At 47.5% G+C, this 15,142-nt stretch overlaps 2 protein-coding genes across 2 annotated transcripts; one reads left to right on the top strand and one right to left on the bottom strand.

Annotated features, from left to right (window-relative positions):
- Nucleotides 1-7,875: 7,875 nt before the first annotated feature.
- GCG54_00015583 (uncharacterized protein) lies at nt 7,876-9,051 on the bottom strand (the record flags this gene model as incomplete). Its single annotated transcript, XM_045415364.1, has 1 exon — nt 7,876-9,051. One exon carries the CDS (start codon nt 9,049-9,051, stop codon nt 7,876-7,878), a length of 1,176 nt encoding a protein of 391 aa, XP_045271192.1.
- Nucleotides 9,052-13,088: 4,037 nt separating this feature from the next.
- GCG54_00015582 (uncharacterized protein) lies at nt 13,089-13,923 on the top strand (the record flags this gene model as incomplete). Its single annotated transcript, XM_045415363.1, has 2 exons — nt 13,089-13,322; nt 13,375-13,923. 2 exons carry the CDS (start codon nt 13,089-13,091, stop codon nt 13,921-13,923), a joined length of 783 nt encoding a protein of 260 aa, XP_045271191.1.
- Between the last annotated feature and the right edge of the window lie 1,219 nt (nt 13,924-15,142).

The raw sequence follows: 15,142 nt of genomic DNA, 5'->3' as shown, positions 1-15,142 counted from the left end.
CCGGCGAGATCTGGGGGTGTTGCGCAAAGCGCGCTTATTGGTGCATGGTCTGGGTCGCGTCTGTCGGGGGAAGACGATGTAGAGGATGGGGAGTTGCTGCTTCTGGAGTATTTTCATTTTAGTGTTTGACTTATTCCTGGGTTCTAACTGTGGCGATGCAAGGTTTCTTATGCTGATGGGAGGGAGAACTAATGTCAATTTCTCGGCAACACTTTTCTGAGCCTCAACACACCAATTGATCAGCAATGCCCAGGGCAGGGACACTGCATGGTCTTATTGTTGCGGGACATTGCAATAGCTGCTCAGCTCTGCGATCAAGTCCTGCTAATTTTGGCGCGTGGTGGAATCGGCCGTCGATCGCCAACACAACAATACCTTGTCGCGTTATCCAAGTCTCCTGCCATTCTCTTATTGGACATGAGTCACCTTTCTCGTGGAGGTGGAAACGTCACAAACGTGTTGCCGGTGTGGACAAGTACTACCGAAGCGTTTAGCCAAGTAGTGCTGAGGGACTTGGATAACTGCTGCCGATTTCCACGCAGCGGATGATGTTGGGCTCGGAAATCGGCAGCATCCTTCTGGGTCTCAAATAAATCAGATTTTCATGAAACTGATCGCTTAAGGCTGAATATTTCTCAAATGGAAAAGAAAAGGGGGGGCAGGGGGAAGAAATCATGTTGCCATGCTTGAATTAAGTGGCTCAGACTGTTTTATGTTTGACTTGCTCATGAATCTCTGGTCTAACAATGCATTGCAATGCTGTAGGCGCAGCTTCATTAAGTCCGGAGTCCGGCTTTGATTTGCTGGCTGAAGGACGGACCTGTTCTCACCAAACACCAGTGAGCTGAACTATCAACACTCGCCTGTTCTACAACAGCTGCATCTACATATCGCGGTGTCTATCCACGTCGTTTGTTGTTTTAATCTGATTATATTTGGAAAGCATCTTGGAGATTATCAGTCGCATCTGCAGGCAGGCATGTTTGTGTGTGGCAAGTGTCTCCCGGGTGTCACACAAAGGATAGCGACGGGGGCTCATCACACCCTTTCACAGGGCACGATCACATTCCAGGAGACAAAAGATGGGTAATTGCCATCTCATCGGTCGGTGACATTGGGATGGATCATCAGGGCTGGACCTCTATGGGTTGTCATAGTTCTGGGAATTAACGCTGGCTGCAAAAAGATTGGTCGCAACAGTGGCCCACGGAGATACATCAGCAAATTCTTCAAAATCATCACGTCAAGCTGGACATCAAATGTCGCTGCCGCTCACAACAGCTGGCCCCCCGGGGCAAACCACAAAGTGAAAGCCAGCGAAAGCTGTAGCAGAATCCGCAGCGCCTCAAGGCACAGCCCTGGAGGCGTTCAGTCCAGACGTCGACCATCCAATTATCCCAAGTAGTCGTTGAATCCTCTGCGCGAGGGAGCATCCGAGTGAGCGGTAGGACGTACACAAAGTCTGAAGCGTGGAAGCGTGGGAAGACAGCAGAATATCAGAGATGCCAGCGGCCTCATTCTGACCCAGGGGTAAGCTTTTGAAGTCCGCGCTGTCGCCCATGTCTCCATTACAGTTAGTTATGAATTTGGGTTGGAAATGAACAAAAGAAAGGAGGGTTGGGTCCTTTAGGCGGCTTTTTGGATCAGATTGAGGATGGACTCCTGATGATCCTTGGCACGAACGTTTAACCGAGAGCTGTCAAGATATAGACGCATCAGTGTATGTTGACACGCAAATATCTTGGTAGAACGGTCAGCAATAAAGCCCGCGAAGGAAGTCAAAAGTCATGAAGATGCATCCAAACAGCCATTTTAGGCTTTGGGGGTGTTGGACCAAGTTTCCCCATCTGGTCGATAAATTGTTCAACAGCATCTGTTTTCCTGCTGCCTGGGGAATCTGCCAAAGAAGGCGTCTGGCATGAGCTTGTCCTTATCGCTTTCTGTTCCCCTGGCTAATGATGAAGCGGACCTCATCGCCGGAGTTCCCTCCGTTGAAGGTTCCTTGAACTTCGCGCAGCCGATGGACATCCTTCCACAACTGTGAAGTATTAAACGACAGCGCATCCTGCGTACAAATGACCACTTATGATGTGTTGTCGGAGGAAATGGAAGCGGGAGGCATTCTGATACGGTCGCTTTTCAGTCCACAGGTGCCAGCTTTTCGCATCTTAGGATGGAAACTGCTGGCTGTTGTCTTGAGATCATTGGATGTATGCGCCACATTCGTAACCCAGACTTGTCTCATTCGAAGCGCAGAATTTTATTTTCGGTCCCCAGTCCATTGGAAACTTCTTCATGAGAGGATTTTCAGCCAAGCCTTATCTCCTCTTCAACTTGCTGATATCAAATTTTCACAGGCAGGATGATATGACAGACCCTATAGAGACGATATCTAGAGTTATTGTGCTAGATAAGACGGCGTTACGATCTCACAGTAAGCTGACGAGTGGGACACAAGTATGCTTACGAAGTTATAGCACTTTATGAGTTATATGTGTCGGTATTGATTTATGAAGATCATTGAGAATGGGCTTGAATAAGTAGGCAAAAGCGGGAACGTGAATTGATTCGCCCAGTTCGGAGAGACCGTACCCCAGCTGGCTTTCTAAAGCTGGCGAGGACATTCGAGCAAGTCCGTTTGCAAACATTACATGACGCACCCTTGAACGGCACACCTCAAGCACGATCGATGAAAACCAACAGATGCGCAGTAAACTACTCTCGGAGGTGCGTCTTCAATCATGGCCGCGTCTGGGGACCCAAGCTTGACGCAGAGGTCACGCACACCGTCGAGTTGGTACAAACCACCTAGACTCAGTCCGCCGTGCGCATCGAAGGGGCACATGCCCATCACTTGAGGTGCCAACACTTGCCACCTCGGTTTAATCATCCCTACCAAGCGTCTAAACGCCAAGTCTCTGTCTTACGACTTCTGTAACCGTTATTGGGTTAGTCCTGTACTGGCTTGAAGTCTATAGTAAGCTTTGCGCAAGGCCTCTCCGTCCCTGTCGGCCGTTTTAGCCCTGTCGATGTCCATAGTCTACTGACTGGCGGTGGTGTCAACTACTTCAGCTTGCGTATCGTCTGGAATGTTTAGATTGTCGTGTCACTCCAGGTCGTCTTCTCGAATAATTATTATGTAGAGCCCGGCGAGCAGAAGGACACTGACTTGTGATGGGCCCTTAAGGGTAGCTGAAATAAGTTCATCATCATCATATACTTCACTATGAAAACCTTCCCCCTTGGTGCCGTCCGGAATGGTACAATCTAAGCGCCTCAAGCCGTTATCAACTAAGGTATTAACGCTGTTGAGCTCTCTGTCGTCCTCGAGGATGGTTCTCCTGTCCCGGCACTATAATCAGACCTTATGATCTTTCTTTCAATTGCTAGGGTAATGGTTCTGGGCGTGAACCTTCTCTGCTAAACGGTTGAAGAGTCGGCAAGCTTGAAGACCTTTACGCGCTACCCACATTGTCTACAACTCGCCTGTGGCCAGCCTCGAGGCACTATCTGTCAAACTGTCCGGATTACGCAGCACACAGCATCCGTCGCCCGTTGTAAAGCCTAGCTGTGAATAAGGCCTCTATCTAAGATCATTTCGATCATTATAGAGCGCATGACAGCCGCCTGATTGCACCTCCCGAACGGCTCACCAGCGTAGTTACCGAACCGGCAGAACAACGTCGCGAGCGGTGACGCTATCAACCTGAGCTCAACATACAGTGACATCTTTAACATGCTCATGTCGAACAGATGGATAGATTGGGCGATGACTCAGATGCTCAAGGAGTCCTCAGACGCGGTCACTTCCCCAGAGCGGTGAATAATGAATGTAATCGACCGGGTGCGCTGATGAATTGAGAAAGAAATGCTCCAGACAATGTGAGAGACTTTACTTGATTGAGTAAATGATATAGCTGTTGCCCTATCACGATTAGTTGAAGGAAGTGTGGGCGATGATATTTGAAGGCTGTCACACCACGATTGGAACCCTTCATTCCGGCGTGGTCAGGCAGGTTCTTAATCACGAGTGAAAATTAATGTTAAGGCATATGGCAATCCTTGTTGAGCTCCCCTTAATCTTGATAATTGATCTGTGAATATGCTTGAGGTTGAAGATGAAATAAGCTAAGCATTCTATACATTGATTCTGCCTCACAGATGTTTGTAGATAACGTGAGCCTGCCTGCGAAACCCACATTCTTTTTATTCCTCTCGCATGAATGAGGCCCAACTATCAGATGACTTGACCAAATAAATAAAGGATGATGAATGGGTTTTTATGGCGAAAATATTCACCGACATCATTTCGTGCGTCTTAAGCTGCACTTTGGGCGGCATTGAATCGAGCCACAAAGCTGAGTCGACCGCAATATCTATCAACTTCACTACTGGCACTAGGCTTGCAGCATAATGACTTAAATAATTCCTGGTCGTATTTCGCTCCTTGGCTAACTTTTGTGTCCCTGTAATGGCTTGTGGCGGAAATTAAGGCTAGGTAGCCTGTCGCGTTATCATCCTGAGTATATGTCGCGAAGATATGCGTGGCAGGGGTCTTCGTAGGGGTATATATAACCCCTGCCCTTACGATCCCTACTACCCTCCTTTTTCCTATAGATATCTATATATATTTTTTACTATACTTATAATACCTATTACTATATATTACTTATAATAGTTATAAGCCTAGTTCTTTAATAATATTTTTATAATCCCCTTTACTATATAAGTAATATATATAATAATAACTTTAAATACTTTATTAGTAATTATAATATTTATATTACTATAAGATTAGCCTATATAAGCTTTATAGCTATAATAATATACTTAATACTATAGAGTTTAGGAATATATTAATCCTATATTAGGTGCTCTTAATATACCTCTTTAAACGTATTAATAACTTCTTATACTTAATAAGGTTATATAGATATATTAAATAAGCTTTAGGCTATAATATAAAGTTAACTATAATATATAAATATCTTAGTATTAAACTTAATATATTAGGACTACTACTCCTAATATATCTAATAATTTAAAGCTAATATTTCTATTACTTATTATTATTACTAATATATATAAAGAATATTTTAGTTAGATCTATAATTATAAGATTGCTATTACTAAATATACTAAAGCTTTTAAGGGTTTTTAGTACATATAGTAATAGATCTAATATACTATTAATTTTATAATTCTTTTTATTATATAACTTAAACTTATAAATACTTTAAATAGGTTATCTAAAATAGCTTAAGCTTTTATATAAGCCTTCTAAGTCTAACTTTACTTTATAGACCTTATAGTTTATAATTTTATTTAAGAAGACTACTTATATATATTATATAATATAAATAGTAATATTAATCCTTCTTAGTAGTATAAAAACTAGTACTATATATTTCTAGTAGTAAAAGCTTATAATATTCTTAATATTTAGAACGTACTTAGTATATAGACCTTCTTAAATATAATTAGTATATATCTAACCTTAATTTAGGTAGAATATACTTAATTTAAGTTTTTAACTATATAAGAGAATAGCTAGTTAACTAAATTACTTAAAAAGTATAAATAACTTCTTATAATAATTATCTAAAATACTTAAAATATTAACTTAGATTATAATTTAAATAAGGTATATATTATACTTAATAGATATTTAGAACCTTAATTAGCTATATAAGTTATTAAAGTTACTTCTAAAACCCCTTTTTAACTAACTTTAGTTAGTAATAATAATAACTACTATTTTTACCTTTATAGGTATTAATATAAGTAGTACCTTATTAAGTATTATTAACTTAAAAAGGTACTTTATAATAAGTATTTTAGTTAACTAAATATTTAGATATCTTCTAATAATATAGAGGATATTTAGATCTACCTTTAACTTTAAGAGTAGAAAGATCTTATAGAGGATCTTTATTAATATAAGTAACTTAATAATATTACTACTAATATACTAATTAATATTATTACTTAAGATCTTAACTCTATTATATTTAAGAGCTTTCTAATATTAAATATAGTTTACTACTTATATTAAATATAATCTATAAGGTTAAAGGATAAATAAATATCTATTTATATAAAATATATTCTATAAATAAATAGGATAACCCTTCTATATTAACTATATTCTATAGGGGGGTAGAAATAGCTTTATTTTTACTTCGGTTTTATATATATACTTTAAAAAACTTTTTAGAAGTAATATATATCGCTCCTAGGGGGGTATATTATAAAGATATATATAGTAGGTATCTTTATAGGGGTATATATAACCCCTACCCTTATAATCCCTACTACCCTCCTTTTTCCTATAGATATCTATATACGTCTTTCACTACGCTTACGATACCTATTGCCGTACGTCACTCGTAACAGTACATTAAGACTCTGCGCAGCGAAGTCAAATCCATGGTTGGAGAAAAGGTCAGGCTCTCCAATGCCAGCCTGCACAACCTTGTAAAGCGTGACTGTTTCATAACCGAGTCGCAGCGCATCAATTTTCCCTTGCCTTGTCAGTTACTCCCTCGTTCAAAATGACATTCGCCCACATCGTCTACTACGACCTGACGCTTTGAGACGGCACAGCCATCCCAGCAGGTGTCTTTATCGATGTTAATGTGCCCACGATCCACCGCGAATCGGCTTTATATCCCGATGCAGGGTGTGCCGTTACCTTCAGTCCATGCTGAAGGCAGCGACTGGGACTGGGCAGACGACTGCTTCGTTCGTCACAACGACAGCTTGTAACGTCAGCTGGAAAATGAAAGATTTGTCTGCTGTTGACGACTTTCCCCTGCTACATCTGACTTTACCGGAAAGAACAATCAAACGTGAGCTCTTACGGCAGCAGTCCATTCAAGCAACGGCTAAGTATTCAATAAAACGGCAATTCATAATCGCCGAGGCACCTTGCGAGATGGCCTGCTCTAGCTTCTGGCTCTGCTTCCATACTAATCTTTCCGATGCACGCCTGCTTCATCGTCAATTAGCACTCAAGAAGTGCGGGCATCCGTGTCCACGATGGGTTTGATATGGTCTATTTGCAGTACCATCCATTGTTTTACTCGATTCCCAGGTTCCATTTGGTTCCCAGGCTGGTAAGTGCGAATTTCGGACACAAAAGCCCATAATTCGATGGAGTGGCCAATTAAACCGATCAAGAGGGCTCGCAGCGGAAGTTTCACTCGACCGCATCGAATGCTAATGCACCGACTGCTGGCATTTCCGAAAGAAAAGCATTTGGTGCATTTGTCGCACTCACTTCTGCCATCGCCCATGCCGAAGTAATTTGCAACGTGGATGCATCGATGGTGGTCAATTCTGTTGATTGCATCGCGCGAAGCGTGCACCGAGCCTGGGAGTTGTTCTCACTAATTCCCGCAGAGGCCCATCTCCGGATCAAGCGCGCCGGCACTCAAGACCTTGCAGCACCGGCGCGGATTCCGGAGGCCCGGCCCCACCGGCCCACCGACGCCGGCGCTAAAGGAAAGGAGATTTAATGAGACTATGGGATTTCTGCGAAGCCAAAAGATGACGTTGGGATTAATAGAAAGGTTCTGATTCCCGGCCAGTAACACTGCGGTTAGGAAGAACATGAAAGGGACAATGCAATTGCGTTTATCCAGGTATCCAGGAAGATATTGTCGGTTTTCAAGATATGAGGATCGTAGGTTACCATCTTCGCTTTTACTTTTGTAAACAGCACAGCCAACATAATTTCACTATTACTGACTGAAAATTGCGTGTGACGCTCGAACGGATGGTTCCTTCTCTTTGGATCATAAACTGAATCAGCCTCATTAACATACTTTATCACCCCACAAGCCCCAAACCTCAGACCGCAATCTCTCAACTCTAGTCGTCCAGATCCAGCTCCTCCTCCTCCTCTTCCCTCTTCCTCTTGCGTGACTCAAGATGTGCGGTAGTATGCTTGTCCCGGGCAACGCAAAGCAGATTCTTGGCCGACATATTCAAAGCCTGCAGCAGACCGTGAACTAACGGATCACCAGCAGCTCCTTCGCCAGGCGTTCCCATCTGCACGAGTCGACTGCACAGCTCAAGCTGCTCCTTCACGACCGCGTCACCCTGCGCCTCCTTGTCCCGGTCTGCCTGTGCTGCGTGCGCTTGGAGTTGGTCCTCGGTGGCATCGGGCTCTAAGTCTGGCAGGGCTGAAGCCTCTGGCGGCGCGTAGGCGAATATCTCGCCGTTGGTCATGATGTCCTCGTCGAGGAAACGCGAAAGCAAGCTTGGGCGCCCATCTTCACGGATGCTCTCCAGGAAGGACTGGCCCATCTCCTCCAGGTCGTCCTCGAGAACCTCCGTTCGCAGACGCTTGCTGGACCTCCGAGAGACTTCGATGCTGTCGTCGCCGGCGTCATCTGATGCGGCCTTGCGCTTCTTGGACATGGGGGCGGCTCTCGGAACGGCCTTGGCGCGGAGGGCGGTGATGGGCTGGTTGACGTCGCGTAGGCTTGGCATCGGCGTGACGACATAGGGGCCGGGGGAGCCAAACACACGCGCGAGCATGCGGTCGCGGATCTCGGTGCGGATGTCCTCGGGGTCGACGGCCTCGTGGGCGGTGGAGCGACGAAGAGAGGAGAGCGCCTTGAGGGTGCCGGTGCTGGTGCACACCTCCTGGTCGAGCTCAAGGTGCAGCTCGATGTTGTCGGTGAGGCCGAGGGCGAGGGCGGCGTTCCGCAGGCGGCTGGCGGACTCGGGCTTGTGCTTGGCGGCGTCATGGGCGATGCGAAAGATCCGGCCGAGGCAGGTGACAAGATCGGCGGCGGAGAGGTGCTCGCGGATGAAGGCGGGCCAGTCGAGGACATGGTGCCGGGCGCTGGTGTGCTGGCCGGATGTATGCACGGCGAGAGCAGCTGTCCACCAATCCTGATGTAGCTGGTTCCAGACTCTAGTGAGGTCGGCCTCGGGGACTTGAGCTTGGTTCCAGGTCTCATTGAGCTCGCGGAGAGACTGGTCTACCTTAGCATCCCGGCGGATGCTTACAATGACGGGGTTTCTGCTGCTAGACATAGTTGAGGAGCAATGGTGACGCGCTTGGTGTGAATTCTAAGCACAGGTGGCAATGGTAGAGAACTTCACGATGGCAAAGGAAGGCTCCTGAAATTTGAGAACTTTTTGAAGAACGAACAACTAACACGAGGAAAAGAGCAGATTCTCAAATGGGGAGGCTGTCCAACGAACAGCTGAATGGAAGTTCGGGGGCAACAGACGTGGCATCATTCGTAGCTGGTGACGGAGGGAGTTGCATTTAGAAAGAATGCTGGGCGTTCTCACCTGCACCAATACCAGGCCTCAACTGCCGTCCAAAATACCTGCGAACCCTGAGACAATTGCTGCACATTTGCGCTCTCCAACCAATTCACGGTGTCATCCCAACAGGCGAGTTCCATGTATGTGATTCTTTTCTTATGATTTGAAGCACTATCTACTGCACCACAAATTCCCCAGTTCTTGGGCAGAAAGACAGATCCATGACCCTCAAATTAATTCTCCACGATCTCCGCAACCCAAGCAGCCAAGGACCTCCAGGCACCATGTAAACCATCCATGGGACCAACGCTCATGGCTTCGCCGCATCCTTTCCATGCATCTTCGAATCACGATGCAGAACGACATTCTCAGCCTGGACCATGACGGTGTTGATTAGATTCCGGCTGAGGTCGTCGGCTTGCATTTTCATATGTGGTCGAAGTGCAAGCAGCTGCTCCATCTTCGACACGAGAAAGCAGTACTGGCCGTGAGGATTGAGCGATTTGAAATACGCAATCTCGCCCGACTCACTGCCGACGGAAGGTGGTGGTGTCGGCATCTTGTCTGGTTTTGTTGGCAAAGTACAGAAAACCCACGTCCGATGATTTCAGTGTCGCTTCTCAGCTTCTGAAGTGGGAGGAGCTGTTGTCGTAGTCTTGTGGTTGGAAGGTTTCGCGGTAACTTGGATACCAAGAGCACCTGACCGTCTTGTGCTGCAGAATTTCAGGCGGACCTTGGAGATGCAGGCACCTCACGCCCCGTGCCCCCGGTGCTTCTCGCAGGAAGAAGTCGTGACGAATGTCTACCTTCCTGAGACGCGCCGGCCGCGGATTCAGCCACGCCTTGCCAGGACTTTTGCCAACGGTCTGCCCACTTCTGGCATTGGCTGACTGTACACGCTCGGCCGTGTGCTTGGTTCGATCTCGCACTCGGAAAACACGCGCCGTAGGGATGTTAAGCGCCCCAACCAGTCGTGGCTGTGAAACGGAGCGCCACCGTCCTCGACGGTGATCGAAGGCAATGTGAATGTGATGAAGTGGGGATGACTGTGGTGCAATCCTTTAATTGAAAGAGGTGAGAATGCGATGGATTGTCGATGGTGCGACGATAGAGATCTTGCTGTGATGTAGTCGTGCTGTCAAGTTGCGATTGGGATGGTGACGAGGCGACGACGACGATGATGTGGCAAACGAAAAAGAAAGAAGTGACCAAGCGCTGCGTCAGCCAGTCTGTAGTGAATAAGCTTCAAAGGCAAGAGGCAACCGGTGTTGACCCCATCCAGCGGCAACCACGGGAAACTGGATGGGCTGCCTGAAATATGAAAGGAAGTGCCGTCGCTCTAGCCGTTGCACTTCCGACGTCTACTCACATACGCCTTCCTCTTACCCTTCTCATGACTAGTGGGCCCCTTCCGACAACGAACGCCAAAATCTCAACCGCTGCGGCACCTTTCAGAAAGTCCCAACGCCAGCCTCGGCAAACCAATTTGTCGAGGTCTGATTACCGCTGGCCTTTCCCCAAGCCCGTCGAGCATAAAAATGCCGTATACTCCATTACTTGAGCTGTCTCAATGAGGCCTCTCTTCAACGCTCCGGCCCGTCGAAATGGTATGAGCGAGTTATCAAGCGCGAGGTTGTTCTGAAGCGGGAGTATGACGATGACGCAACAGAAGACCGCCCCGCCGACTCAATCGACAGAAATCCACGTCCATGTATAACTCTCATTACTTCGCGCGTCTGGGGGATGAGCAAGCGCAGCAGCAATCAGTATCCGCGGCAATCGGAATCCCCGTTTCTGGCTGATAGTGAAAACCCCGATTCCTCGACAATCCTCCGTGACTGCAAAAAGAATGGTGACGGCAAGCTCTCACTGGAAACAAGTGCAATTCCGCACAAAACCTAGCTTTCTAGGATGACAAAGTATGTCCTTATCATTAACTACCCTGATGTCTGGATCCAGCCTTTTGGCCTTTCCAGCTGACCTTTGGTCCAGACCAGAACCTCCGCTCAAACTTGGACACAGGCCATGCCAAAACTGTCAGCAATGGGAGCCACTGAATACAACTTGCTCGCCCGATCGTCTCTTACAAAGATGAGGAAGACAATGGCTACTTCTTGAGCGAAGATGATGTTTTTAGCGACCAAGACGTACCCCGTGAGAAATGCCAAACGTGTGCCTCCCATTATACAATGGGTCAAGGGGCAGCATGTCAGCATAACTTCCAGACTGCCTTGACATGTCGCCAAGTCCCTCGGCCATAAATAAGTCTTCTGCAGCTGATGCAGCGCAATCAGAACAGCCCTTGGTTGCCGCAGGCGGTCTCCTAGCATTACTTGCTGCCTTTCACTTTGCGAAATCCGTGAGAACGGCACCATCATCCGCACGAGCAGCAACAAAATTATTTGGAACACACCTTACCGTGCTCTGCCCGAACTTCTTTGCCAGGACAAACTTCCAATGCCCAATGCCCCTCATTATGCTCAACATTAATGTCGCGTTACCCTTCTGCTCGAGAAAAGTCATTCCAAGGACGTGAATGGAACAACAGCTCACCATCACACGGCTTCTTGACTCTGTTAGGTTGGATACAGTAATCTTGGGTGGAGATTTGGGAGTATGTAGGAGGAAACGGTGGTTCCTTTCATTCGTGCTAGAGTGCATGGACGGGGAATGGGCAAGTCTGATATTCTTTCAAAAAAGCAGCTTGCGATTTTGAGATGTTGTATAACTATGCAGGGAATAAACAGTTATTTTTTCTGTAATTCTCTCCGTCCCAGCTTCTAAACTGACAAAGCGACCCAGCCTAGTAGACTGTGGGTGTGCTGATTGGGATCAGGTCTAGTACAGCTAGGTCATGAATCGTGGAATTGGTGATATGGAAGGACGATGACTTATTCCGCGGCATTTATCTTGATCTTGACGCTGTCTATGTGTAACTTTTTGGATACTTTGTCTGGAGCTTTTGGCCTGCGATGGGTTGCCACTTGAGTTGTCTTGGAATAGATTGCTGCAGCAGGAGAAAAGGCTGGATGGTCCATAGGCATGTGTTGCTGGTTTTGGGGAACTGAAGAACGCCTAAATAGTGTAAGCGAAACTCGGAGCTCTGGCAACAGCCTGCCTTATTTCTCCTTAAGAACCAGTGACCTCTGGGGCATAGCCACACAGAGACCGCTCTGGAATTAATTTAGGCTGCTCCCGCTTTCCTGCGGCCTTACATATCGTTCGAAGTCAGTGTCCTGCTGCCGACTTCAACTCATCGATACAGCCCACGGCCGCCTATCACCCTCGCAGTACCACCATTGGTGGCCTGATCCCAGACTCGACCAGGCTGCTCTCTGCAGCTTGACAGAATGGGCACAAATGTAAGGGAAACCAGGTCAGGTGGCATGGATCACACAGATGTGGTCATTTTTCCAAGTATTGTCTTGGCCCGCAGCCTGAAAGATGATGTTGCTGGCCAGTTTGAGCTTGCCAAGCCTGCAGCAGTCTCAACGCGTGTGCTGCGGGCCTTTGAATCAAAAAGACTCCATCCGATTGGTGTGTTGGTGCGAGATGCGTAGTGTCTTGCGCTTTGCACCAACAGACCAATCATTCGTGGTGCCCAGAAGCGGAGCCCCGCCCCGCTCTCTGCGGTCGCGTGGGAAAATCAGTTCAACAAAGAGTGCCGGTGAAGAGGGACGGGTCAATTCCACAATGCTGCCAATTTAAATTCCTATCAATGGATCAAACTTCTTTCCGGGCGAAGATACTCGTGGCTTCTTAACTCTATCATTCTCACCGTCGCCCTATACCTCATGATGTTACCTTCCAGTGCGGCTTCTGTGGCAAAGCGCCAACGGCCAGATTCAGCGCCAGATCACGAAGAGATTGCATGTTACGCGGATGAAGAACACGAGATGGACGACGGAATGGATGATACGGACTTTCGCTTCTTTGACATTGACACGGAGCCGGGCACGCGGGCCAGAAAAGCGGCCGTGCCGAGAGAAACCGGCAGCGATGACGACTTTGAGTGTTGTTTAAGACCACCAGTAAGCCAATCTACAGACTGAGCGACAACCCTAAAACTAACGGAACATACAGTCTGCTCTAGATCTTGATTCGGGAGATGTGGAAGCGTGGCACCCCTATATTCGGGAACGCTTACATCAGCTCGAGGATATCATCCGTGATTTCCGGATCCTCTCGGAGCAGCAGAGAACTACCAACGAACACACAGATACTACCCGACTGTCTCTTCACGAGAGCCTCGTCATGCGAGTGCACTCGGAGGGCGCAGAGTTGAATTTTGCCTTGGGACAGACCGATGAAAATAGATATAACTTCCCAATGATGGACAAAGCCAACTCAGAGGCCCTAACAACATGGCGTACGCAGTGGCAGAAGCGCAGGGCGCTACGTGGGCTAGTCAAGGAAGCCTCCAAAGCCCTCAGCGACTGTTACAGAAGTTTGTCCACCGAGATTGATGCCGGATTGAACTCGATTGTTGAGTTGGACATGCCCGCGAGGCTGGAGTCCGCCCGTCGGAAGCTGGAACAAGCCATCAGTTCACAGGGAAACAGGAGGGTCAGGTTCCCTCCACGCGTGCGACGTGAAAACTCAGATAAGCGCCAGAAAGGCGGGACATCATAGACACCCACGTAGGCGAATCTCAAGTACCATTTCCACCTTCCCATGCTCAATTGGCACTCATTTGTGTTTTCTACGAGGCTTGCGTCACAATGAGTGGCATCGGTCACTCCATTGCTTAGACCGAGGAGTCAAATAGTGGTGATAGAGGAAACCTAGTCAGTTCGCGACTGCGACCGTGACTTCGGCCTTTGGTGAGGGGGGCTGGGCAGCCAGCGTGCGGCCATGCAATTGTCAGGGGAAGACCCACTCAAGCTTCCGAAAGAAGGAAATGCTTTTGCCGAATGAGCTTGTTGGGGGTCAGAGTCCACCGCCCCACGTATGGCGGGCCAATTACCCATCCCCTCATGGCTGGTACTGGATGGAGCCTTGTCAGTCAATCTGCCTTTGTAGTTCCCAGAAGCCGTGCAGGGAGCCGAGTCGCCAGCAGCAAGGTGTATTTTCTTTTCAAGGGTCAAATGTACCATGTACGTTACTGCACGCATATTCCAGTTTCCGTGGTCAAGTTGGATTCTCGGAGCGAAAGCAATCAATACTAGGCGGAGCGTTGCTTACATCAGGTTGCCGCATGGGATCAGGCAGGGGGCTGAACGCCACGTGTCTGAGACCATCGTCAGAGCGAAATTCAGAATTGCACAAGATAAGAAGGCTGTGTCTTGGTGAGCACAGCACCTCTTTGTACTCCCATAAGGTATGTCAAGTGGTGGCGCTACATCTCGGTCGGCATGTTTACCGGGAACAAGGCCGCCGGCGACCATGGTGTTTGAGGTGGATGCTTGCCAGATGGCTCCGAGTCTGCCCCACTTGTCGGGCCGGAATCCGATGTAGCGGTCGGACTTCTCCGGACTTTCATCCTCTGAGCTAACCTCAGAACCTAGTGTTGCGGTCACTCGAATATTTCATTTCAGCCAATTCACTCCATTTTACAATCGGATCACCATTCATGTGCCACAAAGCCGTTCATTTTGGCGGCGATGGCAATGACCGTCCAATCTCGCATCCATCGAGCACATTGTGACCAGCACGCATCAAGACCGCTCAATCGCCTCACAACATTTCAGGTGGCATGAATGCATGTGAATGAAAGCGCAATCATTTTCGTATTCGGCTGGGTTTGGAACATAACTACTGTACTGAAGCACCTCTGTGTGAAATTCAACCGTATTAAGACGTCCAGGACACTAGTCCCGACGGCCCTCCTTGCCATTACAATCCCGCACAG

This window comes from Colletotrichum gloeosporioides (assembly GCF_011800055.1).
Source record: "Colletotrichum gloeosporioides strain Lc1 chromosome Unknown consensus_3, whole genome shotgun sequence".
NCBI lineage: Eukaryota > Fungi > Ascomycota > Sordariomycetes > Glomerellales > Glomerellaceae > Colletotrichum > Colletotrichum gloeosporioides.
The sequence above is the reverse complement of the archived record's forward strand: the minus strand, read 5'-3'. Positions and strand labels throughout refer to the sequence as shown.